The following is a 21,000-nucleotide window of genomic DNA, read 5'->3' on the forward strand; positions in this document are numbered from 1 at the left end:
AAATACACATATATTTATCAAATAATGAAAGTACTGTCAACGAGGTATATAAAAACTCATATGTTGATACACAATGATCAAAATCATATATAACCAGATCCACCCCTACTGACTCCACTGACTCTATTCCCCTTATTCCTCAACATCATCAAGGAAGTTGATGAACTACTTCTCATTATCTTTTTCGTACCTCCCATTCCGATCCCTGGGGAAGAATTCCCACTTAGAGGTGTGAATCCTATGAATCCGGCTGACATGGACGTTTGAGGTACCTGTGTCATTGATGGTGATGGGGAATTTGTTATTCTATTTGAAAAAATTCCACCTATACTAACAGGTGGTGAACTTAGATTCCCATTTCCCACAAAATTCGTAGTGAAATTGTTGGATAATTCTTCTCTGAGACTCGTCATTCCTACCCAATCTAACTCATCCATCACCCTCTGTTTGTATATCTCACCTCGCATATCACCCCATTTACCAGACAAGAGTCGATGAGCTATCCGATGCCATGCGCCAGCTTCGCGAGTTAAGAATATTCTCAGTTCCCTCAAATTACTTTGCCCTTGTGCTTGACCTGGGTCCTCTTTCTGATCTGTTGTTCTACTCGTGAACGTCGGTGTTGGGGGTAAATGCGATTTCGAGTGTCTCCTTATACTCAAAGGAGGTGTTTTAGGTGGCATCCAATTGAACTTATCCTCCAACTTCATATCTATCTCTCGTTCTTTCAACTCCGTCTCCATGTCCGAAGGTGATTTGGAAGCCTGATCGTCATCATCGTCATCGTGTGAAGTAGGCGCCAAAGAAGATAAAGGTGTGGGATATATGTTCTGTAATTGCTCGTACTGTCTCGGTGTGACACCTCGTTTCCATCCTTCTTTCTTCGGAGCAGGCTCTGGCGCATCACCAGATGAAAGTCGAGTAGGGATCTCATCGGGAACGTCGAGGGTCGATGCTGGAGTAGGTGGTAGAGGTATATTTGGTAAGGATGGAGATTTAACTTTTGTAGGTGATGAGGGCATGGATATCCCTTCAACAGCCGATGGAACAGGAATAGGATTGGGAGTGGTGAGACTAGTCGCTGTTGAGGGTGAATCAGGAAGTAAGAATGAATTTAGGTATTCGTCTCTGTACGAGTCAATCCAATCGCAGTCAGTTCAACTCTATCAACATCCGTCGTAAGGCAGAGTCATGATCAAAATTGTTTGATGGTCTCGTTCACTCACCTCAGCAACGCAGTCAATCCATTATCACTCTCCAAATCACTTTCCTCCGCGCTCGCCCCATCAGTCATCTCAGGTATAGTCGTGACCGTAGAAATCACCTTTTTATTATTCCCATTTTCACTTCTAGTTAGATACCTATCTAGCCAATCTAACAACCTATTCGACCCATATTGTCTGACAACCTCGATTGGTAATATAACCTTTTCGTTATTCGGTTTATCATCCAACGAATAAGCGAATTCTAGATTCAGCAGTAACAGATCACTTTGACCAGACGGTAAGGGTCGGGAGGTATCTTCAAGGATCGTAGCGTGGAAGGGAGTTTGTACTACTGATAGCCTCGTGGAAGTTCGACTAACGGGTGGAAGCGGACGGACGGTACTTCTGTTAGATGACAGGGAAGGTCGTCGGAGTTTCTGTATAGGAGCGTTCGGGGAGGGAGATAGTGGTGATGGAGAGAATTCGGCGGGGGAAGAAGGACTTCGAGTATGCGTTCGAATCATCGTCTTCTGGGGTGAAGAAGAAGTGATAGGGGTGGAAGGTGATCTCGTGTGTCCTTGAGATTTCGAATTGGTAGATGTAGATGTAGAAAGTGGAGATGGAGGATGCATAGAATGAGTCGAAGGTGATCTTGTGAAATCTCTTGTCGGTAATGCTAACAAGAACGATTTATCTTCTTCATCTTGTTTCTCCTTTTCACTGGGGAGTTGTTGTGGTTTCGATCGGGGTGAATAGGTACTCTCGACTGAGTCAGCCTTAGGATATGTCGGCGTCATGAATGGTACCGGTACAGGTACTGGTGCATACATGGATTTGTCCTGCACTTCAGTTTGCTCCTTGGTTGTTGTCGAAGATGAAGATCGAGAACAGTGCGACGAAGCAGTACTAGTGGTAGTACATATAGGCCTAGTAGTATGAGTATCAATTTTCTTGAATGGATCATAATCAATATTATCATACTCTTCTTCTTGTTCTTCCTTTGTTGTTGTCGAAATGATAGATTCAGTAGGAGGTGGTAAAGGTGTAGAAAAAGAAGGGAATTTGACTTCTTCCAGATGTTGTAAAGTCGAAGTTGACCTTGGTGGATATCGATCCTCATCCAACATCAACATACTATTATTCGTAGTTGAAGATCCAGGTTGGATATAAGGTTTGTATTGATCTTCCGTATATCCCTGTGTGGTAGAGGCGGTGGTAGATACGATGGAAGGTTGATATCCTCTAAATCTATCATCATGCCCAAATGTCTGGATTGAAGTTAAGCTGGTTGTTGAGTTGGCCGATGACGATTGAGGAATTGGGAAAAGTCCAACTGAAGATTGGGACGAGTCATGTTTGGTATTCCTATCGTAAGAATCGATAAACGAATTCAATTCTTCCCCTTCACCCAGATCCATATTGACTTTTCCCCTAAGACCCAAAACATCCACATCGTTATGATTATCCGTACTTATCCTGATACTACCCAGAACTTCTCTCGCCCACTTATCGGCCGATACATCGTGATTCCTCAGGTAACCATAACTGGGCGATTTCAATACTCCTTTGACACCTACTATACCTCCTCTACACGGTGGGGCAGTAACGGGCGTAGCAGGATTGGAAGTTGATGTAGTTGATATGGGAGATCGAAGTTCCTCGGTTGCACTTTGTGATCTATGTATTTTAGGTGTATTGCCGTTGTTACTTTGAACAGCACCATTCATTTGGTTTGATCTACCTCTATCTAAAGAGTTGGTATGTGTATGAAGGTAGATTGGCGGTTTTCGCCCATTTGGGCTAGGTTTAGTGTAGGCGTGAGCGATAGGTAGTTGAGGTAAGACGGGGGGAGTAAGCGATTTTATACCTTCCAATGCCTCTTGGGGCGTTCTAACGACAGTCGCACCTGAGAATCCTACACTAGCACTGGCAGTGGACGATATCGAAGAAGAGGAAGGGGTATGCTGATGGTGCGGAGTGGTAGTATTTGTTGAGGAGGAAGGTAGAGGTGGAACAGGTGGTGAGTCTTCGCTCTTGCCAAAGAATCGTTTGGCAGCTTTAGGAGATTTAGGTAAGGAGAATGATCGGGATCGAATCTCCTTGAAATCCGGTATGATCGATGTCGACAGAGATATAGCTGAGGGCATCGCGTCTACAGGAAGGCACAGGTTGGTGTGTGTATATGACGGTACGAATAGAATTAGTCGAAGTCGAGGAACAAGGTTTGGTTCAGGTTTAGATGTTTCTTTGATCAAGCCTGTTGATAAAGAGGAAAGCGAAAAGAGGTTGATGGAGACCGGTGGCAATGATGAGGGATCTATTGTTCGCCAGTAACAATACGATGACAAAGAGGGTCAAAACAAGATGGTGAGGGATTTATTGTTCCAGGGGATTGAACAGGTAGAATGATTTCGATCTCATTGATATCCTGGAGCGAAATAATTGATCGTTATCATGATCGATCGTTGACGACTTACTCCAAAAGTCTAGATCTTGTTTCCATATTTCACTTCATCCTTTACTGCTTCCCACACAGATGATTATAGATCTTTCCAAATTGACCGGTTCAAGTTAGCTTACTTACCCCTTGGAAGAAGTGTGTCAGCATGATAACAGGCGTTTCGTCCGCTCCTTCGTCTTATGTTGTTTCCTTTGCATAATGGCAGTTTATGCCTGATCAAGCTAGATGAAAGAACAAAGGATGAAACTTTATGCGAAGGACAATGATGTGTGAACACAATGTCAATGTTGAGTGAAAGGAGGCCCGATCCCATATATTTCAGGTTTCATGATGCGGTATTGCGTGTGTTGGAGCAAGAACAATGGAATAGCCATATCTAGCGGGAAGGGAGGGGTCGTTACCATCTCGAGTGCGCATACTTTTCGTCATGGTCTTCTCGTACTTCATTCGCAACGCAACGCCACCTCCGATGGTCAGGCGCAAGAAGACGGGGTGCGGTTCGGACCTATTCAAGGCTGTGCACCGAGTGTCGGTGCGTTTCGGCTGTAGCAGTCAATGAATTTCATCAGAACGAAAAGGTCAGTATCTCGAACAGGTATATGAACTGCATGAAAATGACATATATGAATTATCTTGTCTCCAAAACGTAACGGTGGAAAAAGGGGAACAGAGAAACTTCTACCTGGTGTACTTCTAATCACTTCACATGCCTATCCCGATCCCAATCTATCTCAATTCCTCTCGTTCATCCTTTGCCGTAGAGTCATAGAGCCGTAGGCTCATAAGTTAAGCATGAAAGGGTGGTCTGACGGTCCGTAATTACATTTAGAGGTTTCGCTGTTTGGCGATTATCTGAAGATCAGCAGGTGGGAATTCAGCTCCTTCGGGTGGTTGAGGGGTCTTTCGGTTCGATGGTGCGGCCATGTCTCTGCGAGATTGCATGGCAAGAGTCAATATACGTTTTTTTCGATTTATTCCTATTGTTCGAAATCCTGATATATGCAGAGGAAATTTGGATACTCACCGTCTCAATTCTACCAATACGGTCTCAAGGGTGAAATCTCTTTTCCAATTTGAGATAGAAGGGATTTTAGAGAAGTTTACCTGTAAGGGTTGAGGGATTTATCAACTTGCTACCAGCGATATGAATCTCATAGCAGATACGATAAGTCAGATAGAACACTCACGAAACCTTGTTGGTCGACACATGGGAGGGTGATTTTGCTTTCGAATTTCACCAAAGGAGGGATATCTAGGACAAATGGCAGAATAATCAGTCAAGCACTCCACATGGCAAATATCATGAATTGGAAAGACAATTCACCAGGGTATTTATCTCCACAGTAGATACTCAAGCTGAAGATCCTGTTCTCATAAGCTGAATGGGGTGGTCCGAGGATCGTACCGTTCCATTCATACATTGCGATATCATCGGAATCCTACATCGCACAGAGTCAAACGAAAAGATGATCCAGTCAGCTATAGGAGCCAGTCTGAGGAATACAGGTGACATAACATGTAATGAGTGATGCCGAACTCACCTTCAACCCATACGAGCATGATCCATCTCCGATACCTTTCTCTCCATGTTCAAGCTCAGATAAGAGTCGGAAACTTCTTGGTACTGTTACAATAGCAAGATTATTCAGCTCATATAGCTCTTAACCATTCTGTTGATCTGATATCTCGTTTGCATCTCTTGTTAAATGCAGAATCGAATTCGGCAAGAACAGACGGAGATGCTCGTGCCGATCAATCCCAGATATGGAGGTGAGAACGAAGGATTGACTGACCTTTCGCCATGATGACCTTGCTTGATCCCTCACTGTTCTGTTAAGCTCTACGATAGGATAAACGTTGAGAGTGAGATGTTTTTATGATCGACTGATTTGGCGACAGCAGTCCCCATTCACTGTTGACGACGATATGGTCGTTGTTGAGGTGAGGATGTTTAAAGTGACGTACCGAATAAAGGAGAATTACTCATTGTGGCAATTCACTCAATTGTCATTTGGCCACCCAAAGTTGGATGTTCATTTCAGATTCACGAAAATAAACCATTGCTATACTGGCTCGACATTGACGATTCGACTTTACCTTACTTCGCAATCACAACCCCGCCTGACCAGCCACGATGGACGGACTTCTAGCTGAGATATCAGCGAAACGAAAGGCCCTCGAGGTGGAGACGGGTGACTCTTCGGGAGGGGCGAAGAAGTACATGCGAAGGGCGGATATCGAAAGGCTAAGAGAGGAAGAAGCCAAGAAGAAGAGGTTGGAGGAGAGGGCGAAGAGGGACAAGGAGAGGCAGGAGAAGATGAAGAAGGAGGTGGGTATTCCAAATTTCGCTCTAGGTCTTACCGTACTACCATATCTCGATAAGATTGCATCAAGACAAAGTACTAGTGTAAACACGAGATCGCTGACCTTTATTTGATAATTCATTACATAGGCAGACCAAGCCAGGCATCAATCCCTTGCACGTCTAGCAGCCTCCCCTACTCCCACTGCATCTAATACTGCTCGTGGAACCCCCGAACCAAGTACGCTAGTAGAGAAAGAAGGGTTCAACATCTCTCCTGAAGAATGTATACGTCGTTTGAGATCAAAAGGTCAACCAATAAGGTTATTTGGTGAATCTGATAAGGAACGTCGACTTCGTTTGAGAGCGTTGGAACTGTTAGAAGAAAAATCAGGTAGTGGTGGTGGTCAACATGGAAGAAATGATTTTATGAAAGCATTGGAAGAGATGGAAAGTGGATTGGATAAGAAGGAGATAGAGAGGAAAGCGAGAGAGTTGCATAAACAGAGTGAAGAGAAATCGAAAATCACTCAGAACGAAAATGATCATACGGATGGAAATGGAGATAAAGAAGGTGATGGAGAAGGAGAGAAGAAGGATGGTACATTGAAGAAAAGAGGTCAGAATATGGGTATATTAGATTTGGGTCTGATCAAATCGGATCCGAATAAGTTGTATCCTCTGATATATTATGCTTTGAAGGTGGGTCACATCGTATGTTCTAAAGATGGATGATGCTAGGATTGCTGACGTGGGTCATTATTTATGATCACAGGGTGTTGTGAAAGAATGGGAAGAATACATGGATATGCGTCCAGAAGAGATCAAACGTTCAACTCAAGGTAGGATGGCAGCAGCTACGCAAGTCCAGTCGGCGCAGAATCTCAAACCGCTATTCAAGTCGTTGAGGTCAAGGGTGAGCAGTGCCCAATCTCACAATATACATATGACATGGCTGATTGTGAATCTGTTCGGCTCGATTTCAGGACCTGCCACCCGATGTACTTCGTCTCCTAGCAGAATTGGTCCATCACATGCAATCGCGTCAGTATCTGAAAGCCAACGATGCCTATCTCCGTCTATCGATAGGTAATGCAGCTTGGCCCATCGGAGTGACGAGTGTAGGTATTCACGAAAGATCAGCAAGAGAGAAGATCGGTCAAGATAATATAGCGCACGTGTTGAACGATGAAGTGTCAAGAAAATATATCCAAGCCGTAAAGCGATTATTGACTTTTTCGCAAACTGTTAGACCCCCTGAGGATGTATCGCAATTGATGGGATGATTGATGACCAACGAGAAAAAAAGGGATAAAACAAACCACGAGAGTTATTCTAGGTAAGATAAGGAGAAGAAGGAGAAAAGGATTTCATCATGTTGTCATTGTACAGTACGGTAAAGTATCTGTGGGGTTTAGTGATTCATCAACATCTTATGCATATCGTTCATACTCAAACTTATACTCATCCGTATCGGTCAGCCATCCCCTTAATGAAGATGACAATGCAAACGAAATTGAAAATGGACAAAAACGAGAATGTGCAAATAGGGGGACTTGTTACCTGTTTGTAATGTGAAAATCTTTTATATCGTACATCTCCTTAGGGCTCGCAAATCATCTATGTGATTGATATTATGTATGTCTGTATCCTGTCTGTTCAAAAGGTTAAAAAGATATAAAATAGTACAAAAAGTCAGAATGGAGAGAGATAATTCTAAAATGGGGAAAAAGATATTTTTCGTTGGAGAATAATAATGAGATCTCGTCAAAATGATCAATGATCAGATGATGTATTTTTAAATGGATGCAATATAACTTGGAAATTCCATTCTTGTGATTGACGTTCTTCTTGATTTTCCGCAGCTTACCCCACCCTACCCGATGGTAGCTTTGACATCGGTAAATCTATAAAGCTTGTTATCGTATATATACTGTATGACGCTATTCGGTAACAAGTACCTACTCGAAGCAAATTGATCAGCTCCACAACAGAGTAACGAAGCATTGACGGGCTGAACTTACTTTATACTCATTCCTCTCCTGACGAACAGCCTGACTTTAGTCGAAGATATATCGTTATAGATTAACTGTTTGATCACAATGACATTACGTCTGAATACAACACAGAGTTATCAGCTCTCAGAATTCGTTCCTCGGCTGCGGGCACGCCTTTCCAGCTGATAATTGATTTGAAGCGTTGATCACTCACCTGTGATGATACAGTATATCATGAGAGAGCAAGAATGCCCATACGTCCGATCCGGCTCTTTCGACAATCAGACATCCGAATCGACCCAAGATAATATGTAACTATAGCAAGTGAGCATGTCGTGAGCGATGTTCGAAATGTGCCTCCAATGGGGATAAACGAAACTCACATCAGGTTCACTCCATACTCCCGGTTCACCAAAACTCTCAATCAGATCTCCTCCAGCCAACAACATAATTTTATATCTCCTTTTCTTCCCATCATTCATGATCACTCCCCCCTCGCCGTTCTTTCCTCCGTTGAGCATCTCATCAAAGTGGTCCAAAACTATAGCCGTTCGTTGATATTCCGGCTGACCAGCTTCCCAAGGATCCACCATCAACCATGTCGATGTATGTTCGACGGCTAGCTCGCACATCCTCACTCGGTGATTGGCCGGTGCGAGACCTGATTTCTTGTAGTAAGATGATCTGTGTGATATGTCAGCGGGTCACAAGATAAGACAGTGAACGGGCGGGAGACTGAGGGTGATAGAACTCGCATCCGAGGGGCATCATATCAGATGAAGATGAGATTTATCACTTACACAGGCGAATAATACCCTGCCATGATTTCATACGTCTGCGATTCTATAATCTCATCTTTGGCCATTTCGAACATTCTCAAGTGAAGGTAAGTAGGAGGAGAAAATGAACCACAGGCGACTGCATATGAAGTGAGGTATATCAGCTTTGTGATCCATGACAGTGCGAATGACATAAAAACTGAAGTGGAGTTTACGAGACTCACCTATGACAAGAGGAATCTTACTTTCATCTAAAGCAGATCATCGATAAGCAAAATTCATTGACTAAATGAGACAGAAAAGTTCTGTTCTAATCTACTTATACTCACCTTTCATGGTCTTCCTCAATCTATGTCTAGGGAAACTATATTCCACTTCACCTCTCAAATACGCCCCTGATCCACCATCCGTAGCCTGAGGTGCACTCAGGTCCAAATCAGCTTCGCCATCATTCAATCCATCTAACGGATCGTATCCTCCTTGTCCTTGTCCAGGTTCTTTCGACTTTGACCTTGTGCCTTGACCCCGTGTCGGAGTATCATTTTGCTCAGGATTATTGGTCAACTTGATAATTCCAGTTTGGTTCGTTACTCCTACCGAGTTCGCTTCGTGACTTGCTGTAGCCTCTGTCGAGGATGCAGGTCGGTATTCAGGTGAATCATTCAATGAAATCTCTCCTGTTCTTTTCTCTATCTGCGAGTTGGAGCTTTGTGCAGAGAGGGTACGATTGTTGGTTTGGGAAGGGTTAGGTGAAGAATAGGATTTGAAAGCTTCTGATAGAGGTGGTGAATCCCTATCGTCCTTTATCGGTGGAGTAGGTAATGGATATCTACCTTCTTCTTCTGAATCTAAACTTGGTCTTCGACCTATTCCACCTGCTACAGCGACTGCATCTACTTCTTCTGCTAAATTTTTGTTTTCCATTGGTGAAGGTGGATTACCAAATAGGTAGCCTGACAATAACCTCCTAGATCTACTTGAAGATAAAGATAGATCATCATCTACAGGATTAGAGTTGTTGGAAGGAATAGGTATCCTCTGTGGGACTGGGGCGTTAATTCTTGTATTTGATTTGGGTTGGGGTTGGATTGTATTTATAGATGAAGAAGATGGTAGACGAGTGAGATTGTTTTGCGGATTGCGATGATGATCTTCATGTTGGTGTCGTTCAGGTAGTAGTTGCGAATCATCATGAGGAGAGGATAAAAGTAATGTCTGACTGGATTCTAAAGAGAGGTATTCCGGGTCACCATGTTCGGAAGTGGCTGCACCTGCGAATGGGGGTCTACGTGACATATTGATGATACGTTAGCTCGTACACCTTCATCAGATTATAGTATAAGGCGAATGAGTAGCTAGATATCGATTTGTTATTCTACTGATGTATGGCGAAGAGTATGACCGCAGACCAAGGAATGTCTGACTTTCTTTCTTTCACTCACGAATCATTATGAAAGCTATGTAAACCTAATCCAGGTAAGACGGGTGCAGGGGATTTGAACCCGTTTGCAGCCATGGTGTATGTTGTGTCTCCTATTGTCTTATATAGCTGTGGTTCTAGCGTTGTCAAGTGTTGTGTGGTTGGAGTGAAAGTGATGTTGTGAATTTCGGCCGGCTGGTTCTTCTGCTGTCGTGATTATTTATACTTTTTGTTGATGTTGGTGGGGATGATGAGGGGACCCTTTTATACAACCAGGAAGTGATTTGGATTTGACTGATGACGGATGGTGTCATATGACGGTGATGCAGCAATGTAAGAGGGGCGATGATGATGATCTGTTTGTGTATCCTTGTTAATAATTTATGTATTTATGTTGCACACGACTAAACCCGTTTCCTCCTGGATGATGATTTATGATTTTGGATGATAAATACGAGTACGAGCAAGATAGGACCGAATAACCGGACTGTAAGATTATTCGTAAAAATACCATTTTGACTCATATCTTTGCATCTCGAGTATGTCGCCATATCATTCCATGCACCGTTACACGCCATATTCCATTACAATCTCCGAACAATCGAATATACTTCCGTTGTAATCGGATTAGTCATTAGTCAATCTTTGTATTCTGCTTGATGTATTTTCTCCGGTCCGATGGTTTCAGAGTGAACAGCGTTCAGTCTGTGACGCTATCTCCGTTGATGATCGAGATATATAACAGGATTCGTAAAAACAACAATACATACAGTGACTCAATGCTAAAGCATGTAGTATGGCCTACTTGTAGATCGCATCATGACATGACCTAACATATGTACCTCATCGCTCGCAATTTGCGGTCTTTCGCTACATGCAGATACCCATCTTTTTCAGCATCGAGACATATCATGACACGACCAAAGTCCAAACAATCACCTCCGCCAGCTTCATCTTCCAGTTCAGAAGGGTATTGTCAATCATGTGGACGATTACTTCGTAAGTCCCTCCCTTCGTGTTTTCTCATGATCGTCCGATGTTGACCTTGCGACCTTTCTTAGCCCGAGAGAACAAGACTGATCCTACTGCGAGAAAATATTGTTCTTCGACATGTCGATTACATAGTAAATCCCCTTACCTCAAGGGTATACGCACAGCCTTGATCGAAGGCTATCATCGATCGTTGAATGATCGTCCGACTAATCAAGTGATACTATGTTCAGAAGTGGAAAAAATCATATTTGATCCCACTTCAAACAAGGATAACAAGGACAAGGACGATAAGGTAGACAGTAATCAGGCATCCACGCTATCACCAACAGAACAAAGAGAAGAATCACGTAGAGCTGCTAGAAGAATAGTAGCGTTCGGTTTCCCTTCTCAGGGTATAGCCGAAGAAGGAAGAGAGGTGGAAGCGATACAGAATGGGAAAAGTGTAGAAACAAGTTTCGCAAAAGGTGAATGGGGTATAAGATGGAAATGAGAACTATGATTTGCTCGAAGAGAGATTTTCGCAGCATTGTACAATGACATGTATATATATGTGAATTACTGTAATGTCTTTGTCTTGTCTGATTATGACGTTCATAGTTGATTGATCATGCAATGGTTTGTTATCTCCCGTCTGGCTATCCAGCCAATCCAATCCAATCCAATTTGTCATATCAGTAAAATGTACCTTTCTTCTGAATTTTGATTCTTGATTTCTTCGTTTTTTTCATTCACATATTTCTGTTGTCCTTCTTTCTTCTCCTCTTGGTCTTGCTTCTCTCTTGGTATTCTCAATTTCACAACATGATGGCATGCCAGATCGTCATGAGCGACCTGTAGAGCTTGTATCTCCTGATAACGTTCGAAAATTTCGAATCTACAACCGAGATTAATCACGTGAACTCATTAGCCTCAAAGGTCGTCAATCATGTGGAGTGATGGAAAAGAATTGTAGGTAATTAAAGCGAAACTCTTTGACTTATCTTCATTAGGTGATCAACGCTAAGACTCCCTCCCTCGCAAGACATGAAGTCCGTTCAAAAAGTGTTTCAGTCTTTCTATATGGGACGTCATTCCTCATATTAGAAGGGGTACCTTCGATTGCATTCGATTGCAGAGGGGCATCAGTCCTTGCGAATATCTTTAGGATGAAGGCACCGCCTCCAAAACCTACACGAGGTGAACCCACTCGACCCATCGCCAAGTGGGAGACATTGATATGTTGAAATGCTGGTTCATAATGGCGCTTTGATGGGGAAATGAAACCTCTTGAGTAGATGATGAGGGGGTATCTGACAACGTGTTTAGAGTGGTCAAGATAATCGCTGGTGGACTGGACACAGCCACTTGTATGATCTGCGCATCAGAGGAAATGCAACACTGACAAGAAAGATAGCAGTATTCATCGCCAGAGTGTATATATAGATTCAACACACGTCGCTTGTCCGTGCATACTCAATATGACGTGTATGTACGTATAGTATGGAATAGCTGGTTGTACTCCGATTTGTGAAGGGTTGTTTCAATGTGTCAGGTATTTGAAGTAACTTACTGACACCAAGGTCATTCACATTCAATCCAATCTCTTATGACGGGTACAGTTCAATACGATGATTCATCATTCAACACTTCCTATCATGTTCATCTCAGTTCGGATAGCGAACATGATGCTGTGCTCAATCGGTAAATAAGATTAGTGCGGAGAGTACGAGTAATGAAATCTACTGCTAACGTAACGAATGAAATGAACGATCCACCGGCTAATACCTGTCGTACTGGAAGGTGAATAACCGTTCTCTTGGCATTTCATTTGGTTGTTTCTGCATTTCGGTCACCTGACATTCCTTACTCCGAACTCTGGTACTCTATCGATATCTATAAATGCTTACCTCGAAATAGTAGGATTACATTACCTATCATGTCTCGGACCCACTCACTTCAAAGTAACTAGTATTGTACTGTACATACATTGTAGAGTAGTTAATCAATCATAATGGATAAAGTGAGTCAAGTTCAAAGTAAACTGTAGATCATCGATATAGCTGACCTGACTACTTGTCCGGCCCGTTTAGGAACAACAGTATCAAGCATCCGATGGTCAATGGTCTTCACCACAAGTGCAAACCCAGAACCAGCAGACATAGTGAGTAGACTTTGTTGTCGCTAAGCTCGTTCTCCGTGTATGAGAAACTGTCTAGCTCAATACCATGCCTGGTAGTGGGGTAGCCCGAAGACAGCAAGCTGATATATCATGATTTGATTTGGGCACAGTACCCAACAACCACCTATGAAACCTACTCCACAAACGATCTACGTAGATGGAAAACAACCACCACAACAACAACAGGCCGACGCTGGCAAAAGGACCAAATTCGGTAAGTTCAATCATCGCTATCGTGTATCGGGAGATACAAACATCATTCCCACTGGACTGAATTTTGGTTGATCTGACTCGTTTTACTCGATAGGCATGTGCTGTGGGACGACATCAGCTTTAGGAATGGGGGCGTGTTACTACTGAAGGAGAGAAAAGAAGAATATCTGAACATTCTTAACAGGAAGAAATGAGATTCATCGGAGAAAGGTATGGTTGTGTAATATGTAGTATGAAGTATGACTGGGAGTGAAATCTGGTATCGACTGTCTGTCTGTCTATCCATCTATCTATCTATTTAACTAGCTACCTATCTGGTTCTAGTGTATATGTTAAATAGTAATAATAGTGTATCTTGTGTTTCCTAGAGCTAGCGAGGATATTTTTCTAGCTGATTAGAGCTGCAGATTATTGATTGTATAATGTGATGTAACAATATCGAAGTTGAAGCTATTTCATTCCGTAACCATCGAGTAGACGTGCAAGAGGGAATACAGCGTCGTGTAGGCAGGCGATTCTGCATTTTATGTTTCCATATATACATACATGTACACGCATCTCGAAAACGTTTATCCTTCTATGCCATAAAGTTCTCTCACCACACAGGAAATCCCAAGATAATGAATTCGCGAAACTACAGCGTATATATATTGTGATAGCGGGACCCATCACTTTGCTCTACTCCTCGTATTTCTCGTCTGACTCCCTTCACTCCCTCTAGCTCTCTTCCTACTTTCCTCACTACTCGTATTCGTATTGGGCGAATCAACTTCACCTTCTTCCGGACCCACTTCTCCATCTTCCAACGACCCCGATCCGGTGTGTAACGCAGCAGGTGTAGTGGAACTTCTAAGATTAGATGGTCGGGATGGTAATCCATTGGAATTTTGTCTACTTAACTTGACTCCGCCTGATAGTGGTTTGTTCGAGGTGGAGTTGGAATTGGGTTTTGAAGGTAACATGTGACCTGATGACGGTGGTTTTAGACTATTGTTGTTGTTGTTGGTGGTGGTGGTGTTTCCACTTGGCGGAGCAGATGACCTATTCGTAGCTGATGTCGAAGCTGATCTGCTGGTAGGTTGGAACTCCAATGCAGATAGATTCAATCTCGATGTTGACGATGATGACGCTGATGTAGATGATGGATCAATATCCATTCTATTATCTTTATCTTGTCCTTCTTCCGTGATTGCCATTGACGTAGAGGTGGGTTCACTAGGTAACTTGAGATTTCTACATTCATCTATCAATTTGATGATTTCGTTGAACTTTTCAAATCGTAGTTGAGTGGTTGATAGGTATGTAGAATGAGATTCGGTATGTTCTTTCAACGAGTTGGTGAGAGATTCGATGTGACTATCGAACAATATATATCACAAATTAGTACCCGGTAACGTGTGCAAGCTCCTCCAAGCGTTATGATTTGTACTTATCGATATGAAGATTACGAAGACTCACTCATCCAGATCCTTTCTGCCTTTACCTCTACTTTGTATACGTTTCACAATCTCATCGCATTTCAATTGATGTTCTCTCAATTTCCTCTTATTTGCTAATTCTTGTTTCTCTTCTATCAACCTAAGTTTGAGCTGGTCTGCTTTTGATACTGTAGAATTGAAAGTAGAGTAAGGATGTCAGTATAGTATACTTATATTGTCGATGGGTCACAATAGGTTCTCTTGAGGATGAATTGTAAATTGATAGGTAGTTGAAATACTCACCAGTCTCCCGGGTCTGCCTCTTATAACATTCCGTCTGTCTATCCAAATTACTTATCGACCCCAAGACCCTCTCTATGCCTATTCGCCATTTGAGCAATTCCATCTTGATCAGCTCCCTCTCCAACTCTACGTCGTCTTGACTCAGATCTTTGGAAGCGGACAGCAAAGGTAAACGGTGTAGTCTCCTAATGAGCGGTTTGAGCTCTCGATCAGAGTGGGTGATTCGAAATCGATTTAGCGCATCTATAAAACACACCCAGTCAGTTGTCTTATTCACGAACATAAAGGGACCGATAGGACGGGTGATGGGTCGTATGGACTAACCTTCTTTGAAGGGCGCTGTTGACATATTGCTTGATATGATTGGAAGACGACGAGGTGATTATGGCTTTATCGGTCACAGTGGGTATGATTTGTTTCCAGTAAAATCCGTTATGATGCCTTAGATAATGAACAGCAATGCGGGTGTTTCTCCAACGGTTGATCGATCGTGAACTGTTGACTTATCACAAAAGTGTCTTCGACCCCATCCAGCAGATGAATCCTAGATTCGCCGGTATCCTCATCCTCAGCAATCTATCGGAATCAACAGGTCAGGTTAAAACCACATTACGTAATTTTGGTTGCCCGTTTGCCATGAAACACTGTCTGACAACGATTCTTGCTTCTCACTCATTCCTCTCACTATTGAAACCAATTGCAGAATATTCGGGTATCATCCTGAACCAACACAAACACACGGGGAGCTGAACTGGGTGAAGTCGGGGTTAGATATACTACCACAGAGCTTTCTGACTCTACTCACCGAGGTGTGGATTATATTTATCAGGAATTGGTGCTCTCCCTGTTGTGGTAGCGTGGCCGAGTGGTCTATGGCGCTGTGTTCAGGTACGGTTGTTACTTTAACCGCAGTCTTCGGGCGCGGGTTCGAATCCCGTCGCTGCCACGAACTTATTCCTTTTGTTACAAACATCTTTTTTTGTTTCTGGTCTTTTTGCATCATATCATGCACCTTTTTATAGTTGTTGCTCTACCAATCTAAGCCTGGCCATTAGTACCGCCTACCTCGATCACAGGATTTTTGAGAAGAAACTTTCGTTGAGTCTTCAAGTGAGAGGGTGAGTGAGGACGATGCCCGACATGACATGACGTGGCAATGAACAGCGAAGTATGAAACACGTTTCTCCGCAAGTGATACCGAGCACTGTCCACCTTCTTTATAGACTTTTTTTGCCACGCGACGCACCGTCCCTCTCTGTATTTTTTCAATTTTTTCTCCCAACCGCCGCCCTCGTGTGGGTCCGTCCTGGAAATTATTTCAGAAGTTCAAGAGAGTAGACCGACACTGACACTTCACTCCTCATTCATCCCATCTCACTTCATCCCATTCCATCTTCATTCCACATCAAGAATCGAAGACAAGATGGACGTGAGTGTACATGCAGCCCTGACCGAGCGATCCAGCTAATCATGGAATGTCACACATACTAGCCAAATTACGTTCCTCAGCTTAGACAGCTGTTAGAGGCTACTATCGCTCCTGATACCAACGTTATCAAAGCTGTGAGTGAGGTGTCTGCGAGCAGTGCTGCTCTTCCTATGTGCGGTGGGAGTATGTGAGCTCATCGACCTAACCTGATTTTCATAGGCTACTACCCAACTTAACACCCAATTCTACAAAAACCCTCAATGCATCCCTGCTTTGTATGAAATTGCCGCTACAACGGATAATCAATCTGTAAGTGTCATCTTCCTTTCCAAGCAAAGCTTGCTGGCTGTTGCTAAACAAATGTAACTCTAGATACGACAATTGGCTGCCGTAGAATTGAGAAAGAGAATATCGTCAGGTGATGGACGTCAGTGGAAGAAGAACCCCCAGCAATTGAGGGAGCAGATCAAAGCCAGTCTGCTTGAACGTCTAACGCAAGAACAATCGTAAGTCAGCTACACTCGTATGGAAAACCTGGCTCGTAGCTGATGCCTTAGATCATCAGAGCAATCGTACGACATGCTCTCTCTAGAGCGGTAGCTGCCATTGCCGATATCGAACTTACCGTCAACCCACCCCAATGGCCCACCCTCCTTCCAGGCTTATATCAAGCTGCCGCCTCTCCTACCAAAACACATCGAGAAACCGCTATCTACGTTCTCTTCTCCATCCTTGACACCGTAGCCGAATCTTTCGAGACTCAATTACAATCCTTATTCAAAGTCTTCTCCGTCTCTTTGGTTGACCCTGAATCATCAGAGGTTAGAGTGACCACCCTTAGAGCTCTCGCCAAAGTCGCTGAGTACATCGAAGCTGGAGATAAACACGATGTTAAAGCATTCCAGGAATTGATCGTACCCATGCTTAAAGTTTTGGAACAAGCTATCAAAGATGGTGACGATGAAGGTGTTAAACACGGTTACGATGCTTTCGAAACTTTACTCATCATCGAGGCTCCTCTAGTGAGCAAGCACGTCGCTGAATTAGTGCAATTCTTCCTCGGTGTCGCTGGAAACAAAGAAGTAGATGATGAGATGAGATGTGGTGCTCTCAACGTTCTCTCATGGGTTGTACGATAGTAAGTATCCAGCTGCGTCGTTTAGATTGTTGTAGCTGTAGCTGACAGTGCGTTACAGCAAAAAGAGCAAAGTGCAAGCTCTCGGTCTTGCCAAGCACATCGTTGAAGGACTCTTGCCCATCGGATGTGAAGATGATCCAGAGGATGTCGACGAAGATTCGCCTTCTCGACTCGCTTTCCGAACTCTCGATAACCTCGCTCAAGCCCTTCCCCCTCAACAAGTATTCCCCGTCCTCACTCAACAACTCCAAGTCTACATGGGCGGTGATGCTCGAATGAGGAAGTCTGCTCTTATGGCTTTCGGTGTTTCCGTCGAGGGATGCAGTGAATACATTCGACCTCACGTCGATCAGCTGTGGCCTGTCATTGAAGGTGGTCTCCAAGATGGTGAAGTCATCGTCAGGAAGGCTGCTTGTATCGCCCTTGGTTGTTTGTGTGAATGGTTAGCTGAAGAATGTGCTACTCGACACTCTGTCATTGTCCCTGTGAGTATCAGCTGAACCTCCGAAGTAAGTAAATCCACAATAGCTGATTGTACCATCCTAGATCCTCTTCAACCTCATCGTAGACCCTTCGACTCAGAAGAACGCTTGTACATGTCTTGACTCTTACCTCGAGATTCTCGGTGACGATATTGTCAACTACCTTACCCTTCTCATGGAACGACTGCTCGTCCTTCTGGAGAATGGTACCATCGCCGTCAAGATCACCGTCACCGGTGCTATTGGATCAGCCGCTCACGCCGCCAAGGAGAAGTTCGTCCCTTACTTCGATCAAACTATTAAGCGATTGGTTCCTTTCCTCCACCTCCAAGCCTCTGATGAGGAATCTGACCTTCGAGGTGTAGCCACTGACACTATTGGTACCATTGCCGATGCCGTTGGTGCCGACGTTTTCCGACCTTACTTCGAGGGATTGATGAAAGCCGCTTTCGAAGCTCTGACAATGGACAACTCCCGATTGAGAGAATCATCCTTCATCTTCTTTGGAGTCATGGCTCAAGTATTCGAAGGAGAATTCTCCCAGTACTTGCCACAATGTGTACCAGCTTTGATCGCCTCTTGTCAACAAGATGAATCAGCTGATGAATTCCTCAACGACGGTGAAGGAGGTTCTTCCAACCCTTCTGCTTTGGCCGAAGCATTCACCACTGGTGTATCTAAAGATGCCGGAGAAGATCTGGGTGATGATGAAGAGGATGAAACCGACTTGGCAGCTTTGGAACAGATGTTCTCGAAAGTCAACTCCGCCGTTGCTATTGAGAAGGAAGTAGCGGCCGATACCATCGGGGAACTGTTCTCAGCTACCAAATCAGCTTTCATGCCTTACGTAGAAGAGACCGTTAAAGTCCTTGTGGAATTATTAGATCACTACTATGAAGGTATTAGGAAATCCGCTGTCGGAGCTTTGTTCGCTTTCATCAAGACTATGTACGACCTCTCTGAACCTGCTGAATGGCAACCTGGAGCTCACGTGGTGAGTCCATCAGTCTTGAACAGGTTCCTCCGTGACAATCAGCTTACAATGTTGTGTGTTAATAGCGAGTACCTTTCCACGAACACGTCAAGAAGATAGTCGAGATGGTCTTGCCTCCTATCTTCGAGGCTTGGAAGACTGAAGATGACAAGTGAGTATGCTCTTCTCAGTGCTGTCCAATTGAGAATTGTCTCTATTACCCATGATTGCATTCACACATCTCTACACCCCACATATGATGATAAATTCAACTCAGCTCACTCCGAAGCACTAAAAAGTGTTCTTGAGGCTACTTTATATATTTTATCTGATACCTCGCTTCGATCTCGACTTCATTGTTACATCTGTGCGAGCAATTGCTGATCGTATGACTACCTATAGATCCGTTGTCATCCTCATGTGCGCTGAACTCGCCGACACCATGAACAAGTGTGGTCCCGCCCTCGTAGAAGGTCACTTGGACGAAGTTGCTACCTTCGCCATCGAAATTCTCGAGAAGAAATCGTTATGTCAACAAGACCCCGATGGAGATGACGAGAACGTCGATGTTGATGCTGACTCGTCAGAGTACGAATCAGCTCTTGTCTCCAACGCTGCGGACGTCTTTGGCGCTATGGCTTCCGTCCTAGGACCTGATTTCGCTCAGGCTTTCGGTCAAGTGTTACCTTTGATCGCCAAGTACACCGAACCTAAACGAACTCAATCTGAGAGATCTATGGCAATCGGTTCTCTCGGTGAGGTCATCGTAGGCTTGAAGGGTGGTGTTACTACTTTCACCCAGGTCAGTCACTCTTAGTCCAGTAACACCTGATGCATTCGAGCAATGCTGACATCGTTGATTCTATAGCCACTCTTGCAAATAATCTCTCGAGGGTTAGTTGACGAGGAAGCCGATGTACGATCCAACGCCGCTTTCGCCGCCGGTGTATTGATCGAGAATTCCGAAACCGACTTGTCATCCAACTACCAAGCCTTACTCACCGCCCTCCAGCCATTCTTCTCACCTGCCGAGCACTCTGCTCCAGCAGTATACAACGCTAGGGATAACGCCGCGGGAGCTGTCGCAAGGATGGTCACCAAGAACCCTAATGCCTTACCTTTGGACCAGGTGATTCAAGTTTTAGTATCTGTTTTACCATTACGATTTGATCCATTGGAGAACCGAGCGGTGTACGGTGCTTTGTTCGCTACATTCAGAACACAACCTCAGATTTTGATGCCTCATATCGACCATCTCTTACAGGCCTTCCACTATGTGTTGTTAGACCCATCACATGCTGATGATACGACCGACGAGACCAAGGCTGAATTGCGAGCGCTCATCGAGCACTTGAAATCGCAAGTACCGGATAAAGTAGCTGCTGCTGGATTTGCTTAATCCTTTCATCCACTTATAGATCAGTGCTGGGTGGTGTAGATGTATATAGGTTTGCTTACAATACTTCATTGTTTTAACGATTCTTTCTCTCTTCTTTTCCCTCTTCATGACTTTTTTGTTCTCGAATCACATTCAAATTGATACCATAGTACCACAATATCCCTCAAAGTAATTTACAACATCGAGAACTTGTAGATAGATTCTTTCTCCACTTCAATACAAAAAATTGATAATCTCAATGCATGGTTTCTGACTTGCTGCTTTTATAGGCGCTATCTATTACCCAGTCCAAAGATGTTGACGCATGTTGATTTGAATTTGATTCCGTTG

The 21,000-nt window shown here is 43.7% G+C and overlaps 8 protein-coding genes and 1 non-coding gene across 9 annotated transcripts; 5 read left to right on the top strand and 4 right to left on the bottom strand.

The window, feature by feature from the left end:
- Positions 1-83: 83 nt before the first annotated feature.
- L199_001977 (uncharacterized protein) lies at positions 84-3,352 on the bottom strand (the record flags this gene model as incomplete). Its single annotated transcript, XM_064887728.1, has 2 exons — positions 84-1,128; positions 1,227-3,352. 2 exons carry the CDS (start codon positions 3,350-3,352, stop codon positions 84-86), a joined length of 3,171 nt encoding a protein of 1,056 aa, XP_064743800.1.
- Positions 3,353-4,491: 1,139 nt separating this feature from the next.
- Positions 4,492-5,469, bottom strand: L199_001978 (uncharacterized protein; the record flags this gene model as incomplete). Its single annotated transcript, XM_064887729.1, has 6 exons — positions 4,492-4,594; positions 4,691-4,770; positions 4,854-4,918; positions 4,991-5,105; positions 5,208-5,290; positions 5,460-5,469. 6 exons carry the CDS (start codon positions 5,467-5,469, stop codon positions 4,492-4,494), a joined length of 456 nt encoding a protein of 151 aa, XP_064743801.1.
- A 331-nt stretch (positions 5,470-5,800) lies between these two features.
- Positions 5,801-7,254, top strand: L199_001979 (uncharacterized protein; the record flags this gene model as incomplete). The annotated part of the gene is made up of 4 exons (XM_064887730.1): positions 5,801-5,995; positions 6,119-6,670; positions 6,744-6,884; positions 6,955-7,254. 4 exons carry the CDS (start codon positions 5,801-5,803, stop codon positions 7,252-7,254), a joined length of 1,188 nt encoding a protein of 395 aa, XP_064743802.1.
- A 590-nt stretch (positions 7,255-7,844) lies between these two features.
- Positions 7,845-10,260, bottom strand: L199_001980 (nicotinate (nicotinamide) nucleotide adenylyltransferase; the record flags this gene model as incomplete). The annotated part of the gene is made up of 8 exons (XM_064887731.1): positions 7,845-7,929; positions 7,993-8,082; positions 8,180-8,280; positions 8,349-8,649; positions 8,766-8,883; positions 8,969-8,995; positions 9,074-10,029; positions 10,187-10,260. The coding sequence occupies 8 exons, from the start codon at positions 10,258-10,260 to the stop codon at positions 7,845-7,847; spliced, it is 1,752 nt and encodes a 583-aa protein (XP_064743803.1).
- Positions 10,261-11,075: 815 nt separating this feature from the next.
- Positions 11,076-11,647, top strand: L199_001981 (uncharacterized protein; the record flags this gene model as incomplete). Its single annotated transcript, XM_064887732.1, has 2 exons — positions 11,076-11,163; positions 11,226-11,647. The coding sequence occupies 2 exons, from the start codon at positions 11,076-11,078 to the stop codon at positions 11,645-11,647; spliced, it is 510 nt and encodes a 169-aa protein (XP_064743804.1).
- Positions 11,648-13,147: 1,500 nt separating this feature from the next.
- L199_001982 (uncharacterized protein) lies at positions 13,148-13,675 on the top strand (the record flags this gene model as incomplete). Its single annotated transcript, XM_064887733.1, has 4 exons — positions 13,148-13,156; positions 13,227-13,297; positions 13,426-13,529; positions 13,623-13,675. The coding sequence occupies 4 exons, from the start codon at positions 13,148-13,150 to the stop codon at positions 13,673-13,675; spliced, it is 237 nt and encodes a 78-aa protein (XP_064743805.1).
- Positions 13,676-14,196: 521 nt separating this feature from the next.
- On the bottom strand, positions 14,197-15,598 carry L199_001983 (uncharacterized protein; the record flags this gene model as incomplete). Its single annotated transcript, XM_064887734.1, has 4 exons — positions 14,197-14,884; positions 14,987-15,134; positions 15,250-15,492; positions 15,574-15,598. 4 exons carry the CDS (start codon positions 15,596-15,598, stop codon positions 14,197-14,199), a joined length of 1,104 nt encoding a protein of 367 aa, XP_064743806.1.
- A 502-nt stretch (positions 15,599-16,100) lies between these two features.
- On the top strand, positions 16,101-16,198 carry L199_001984. The gene has a single exon. It is a non-coding gene; the product is annotated as a tRNA-Leu (tRNA).
- A 474-nt stretch (positions 16,199-16,672) lies between these two features.
- On the top strand, positions 16,673-20,670 carry L199_001985 (uncharacterized protein; the record flags this gene model as incomplete). The annotated part of the gene is made up of 10 exons (XM_064887735.1): positions 16,673-16,678; positions 16,741-16,812; positions 16,898-16,987; positions 17,051-17,184; positions 17,244-17,816; positions 17,875-18,301; positions 18,363-19,292; positions 19,358-19,443; positions 19,674-20,073; positions 20,140-20,670. 10 exons carry the CDS (start codon positions 16,673-16,675, stop codon positions 20,668-20,670), a joined length of 3,249 nt encoding a protein of 1,082 aa, XP_064743807.1.
- Between the last annotated feature and the right edge of the window lie 330 nt (positions 20,671-21,000).

The sequence above is a fragment of the Kwoniella botswanensis genome, chromosome 1 (genome assembly GCF_036426115.1).
Source record: "Kwoniella botswanensis chromosome 1, complete sequence".
In the NCBI taxonomy this organism is placed as follows: domain Eukaryota; kingdom Fungi; phylum Basidiomycota; class Tremellomycetes; order Tremellales; family Cryptococcaceae; genus Kwoniella; species Kwoniella botswanensis.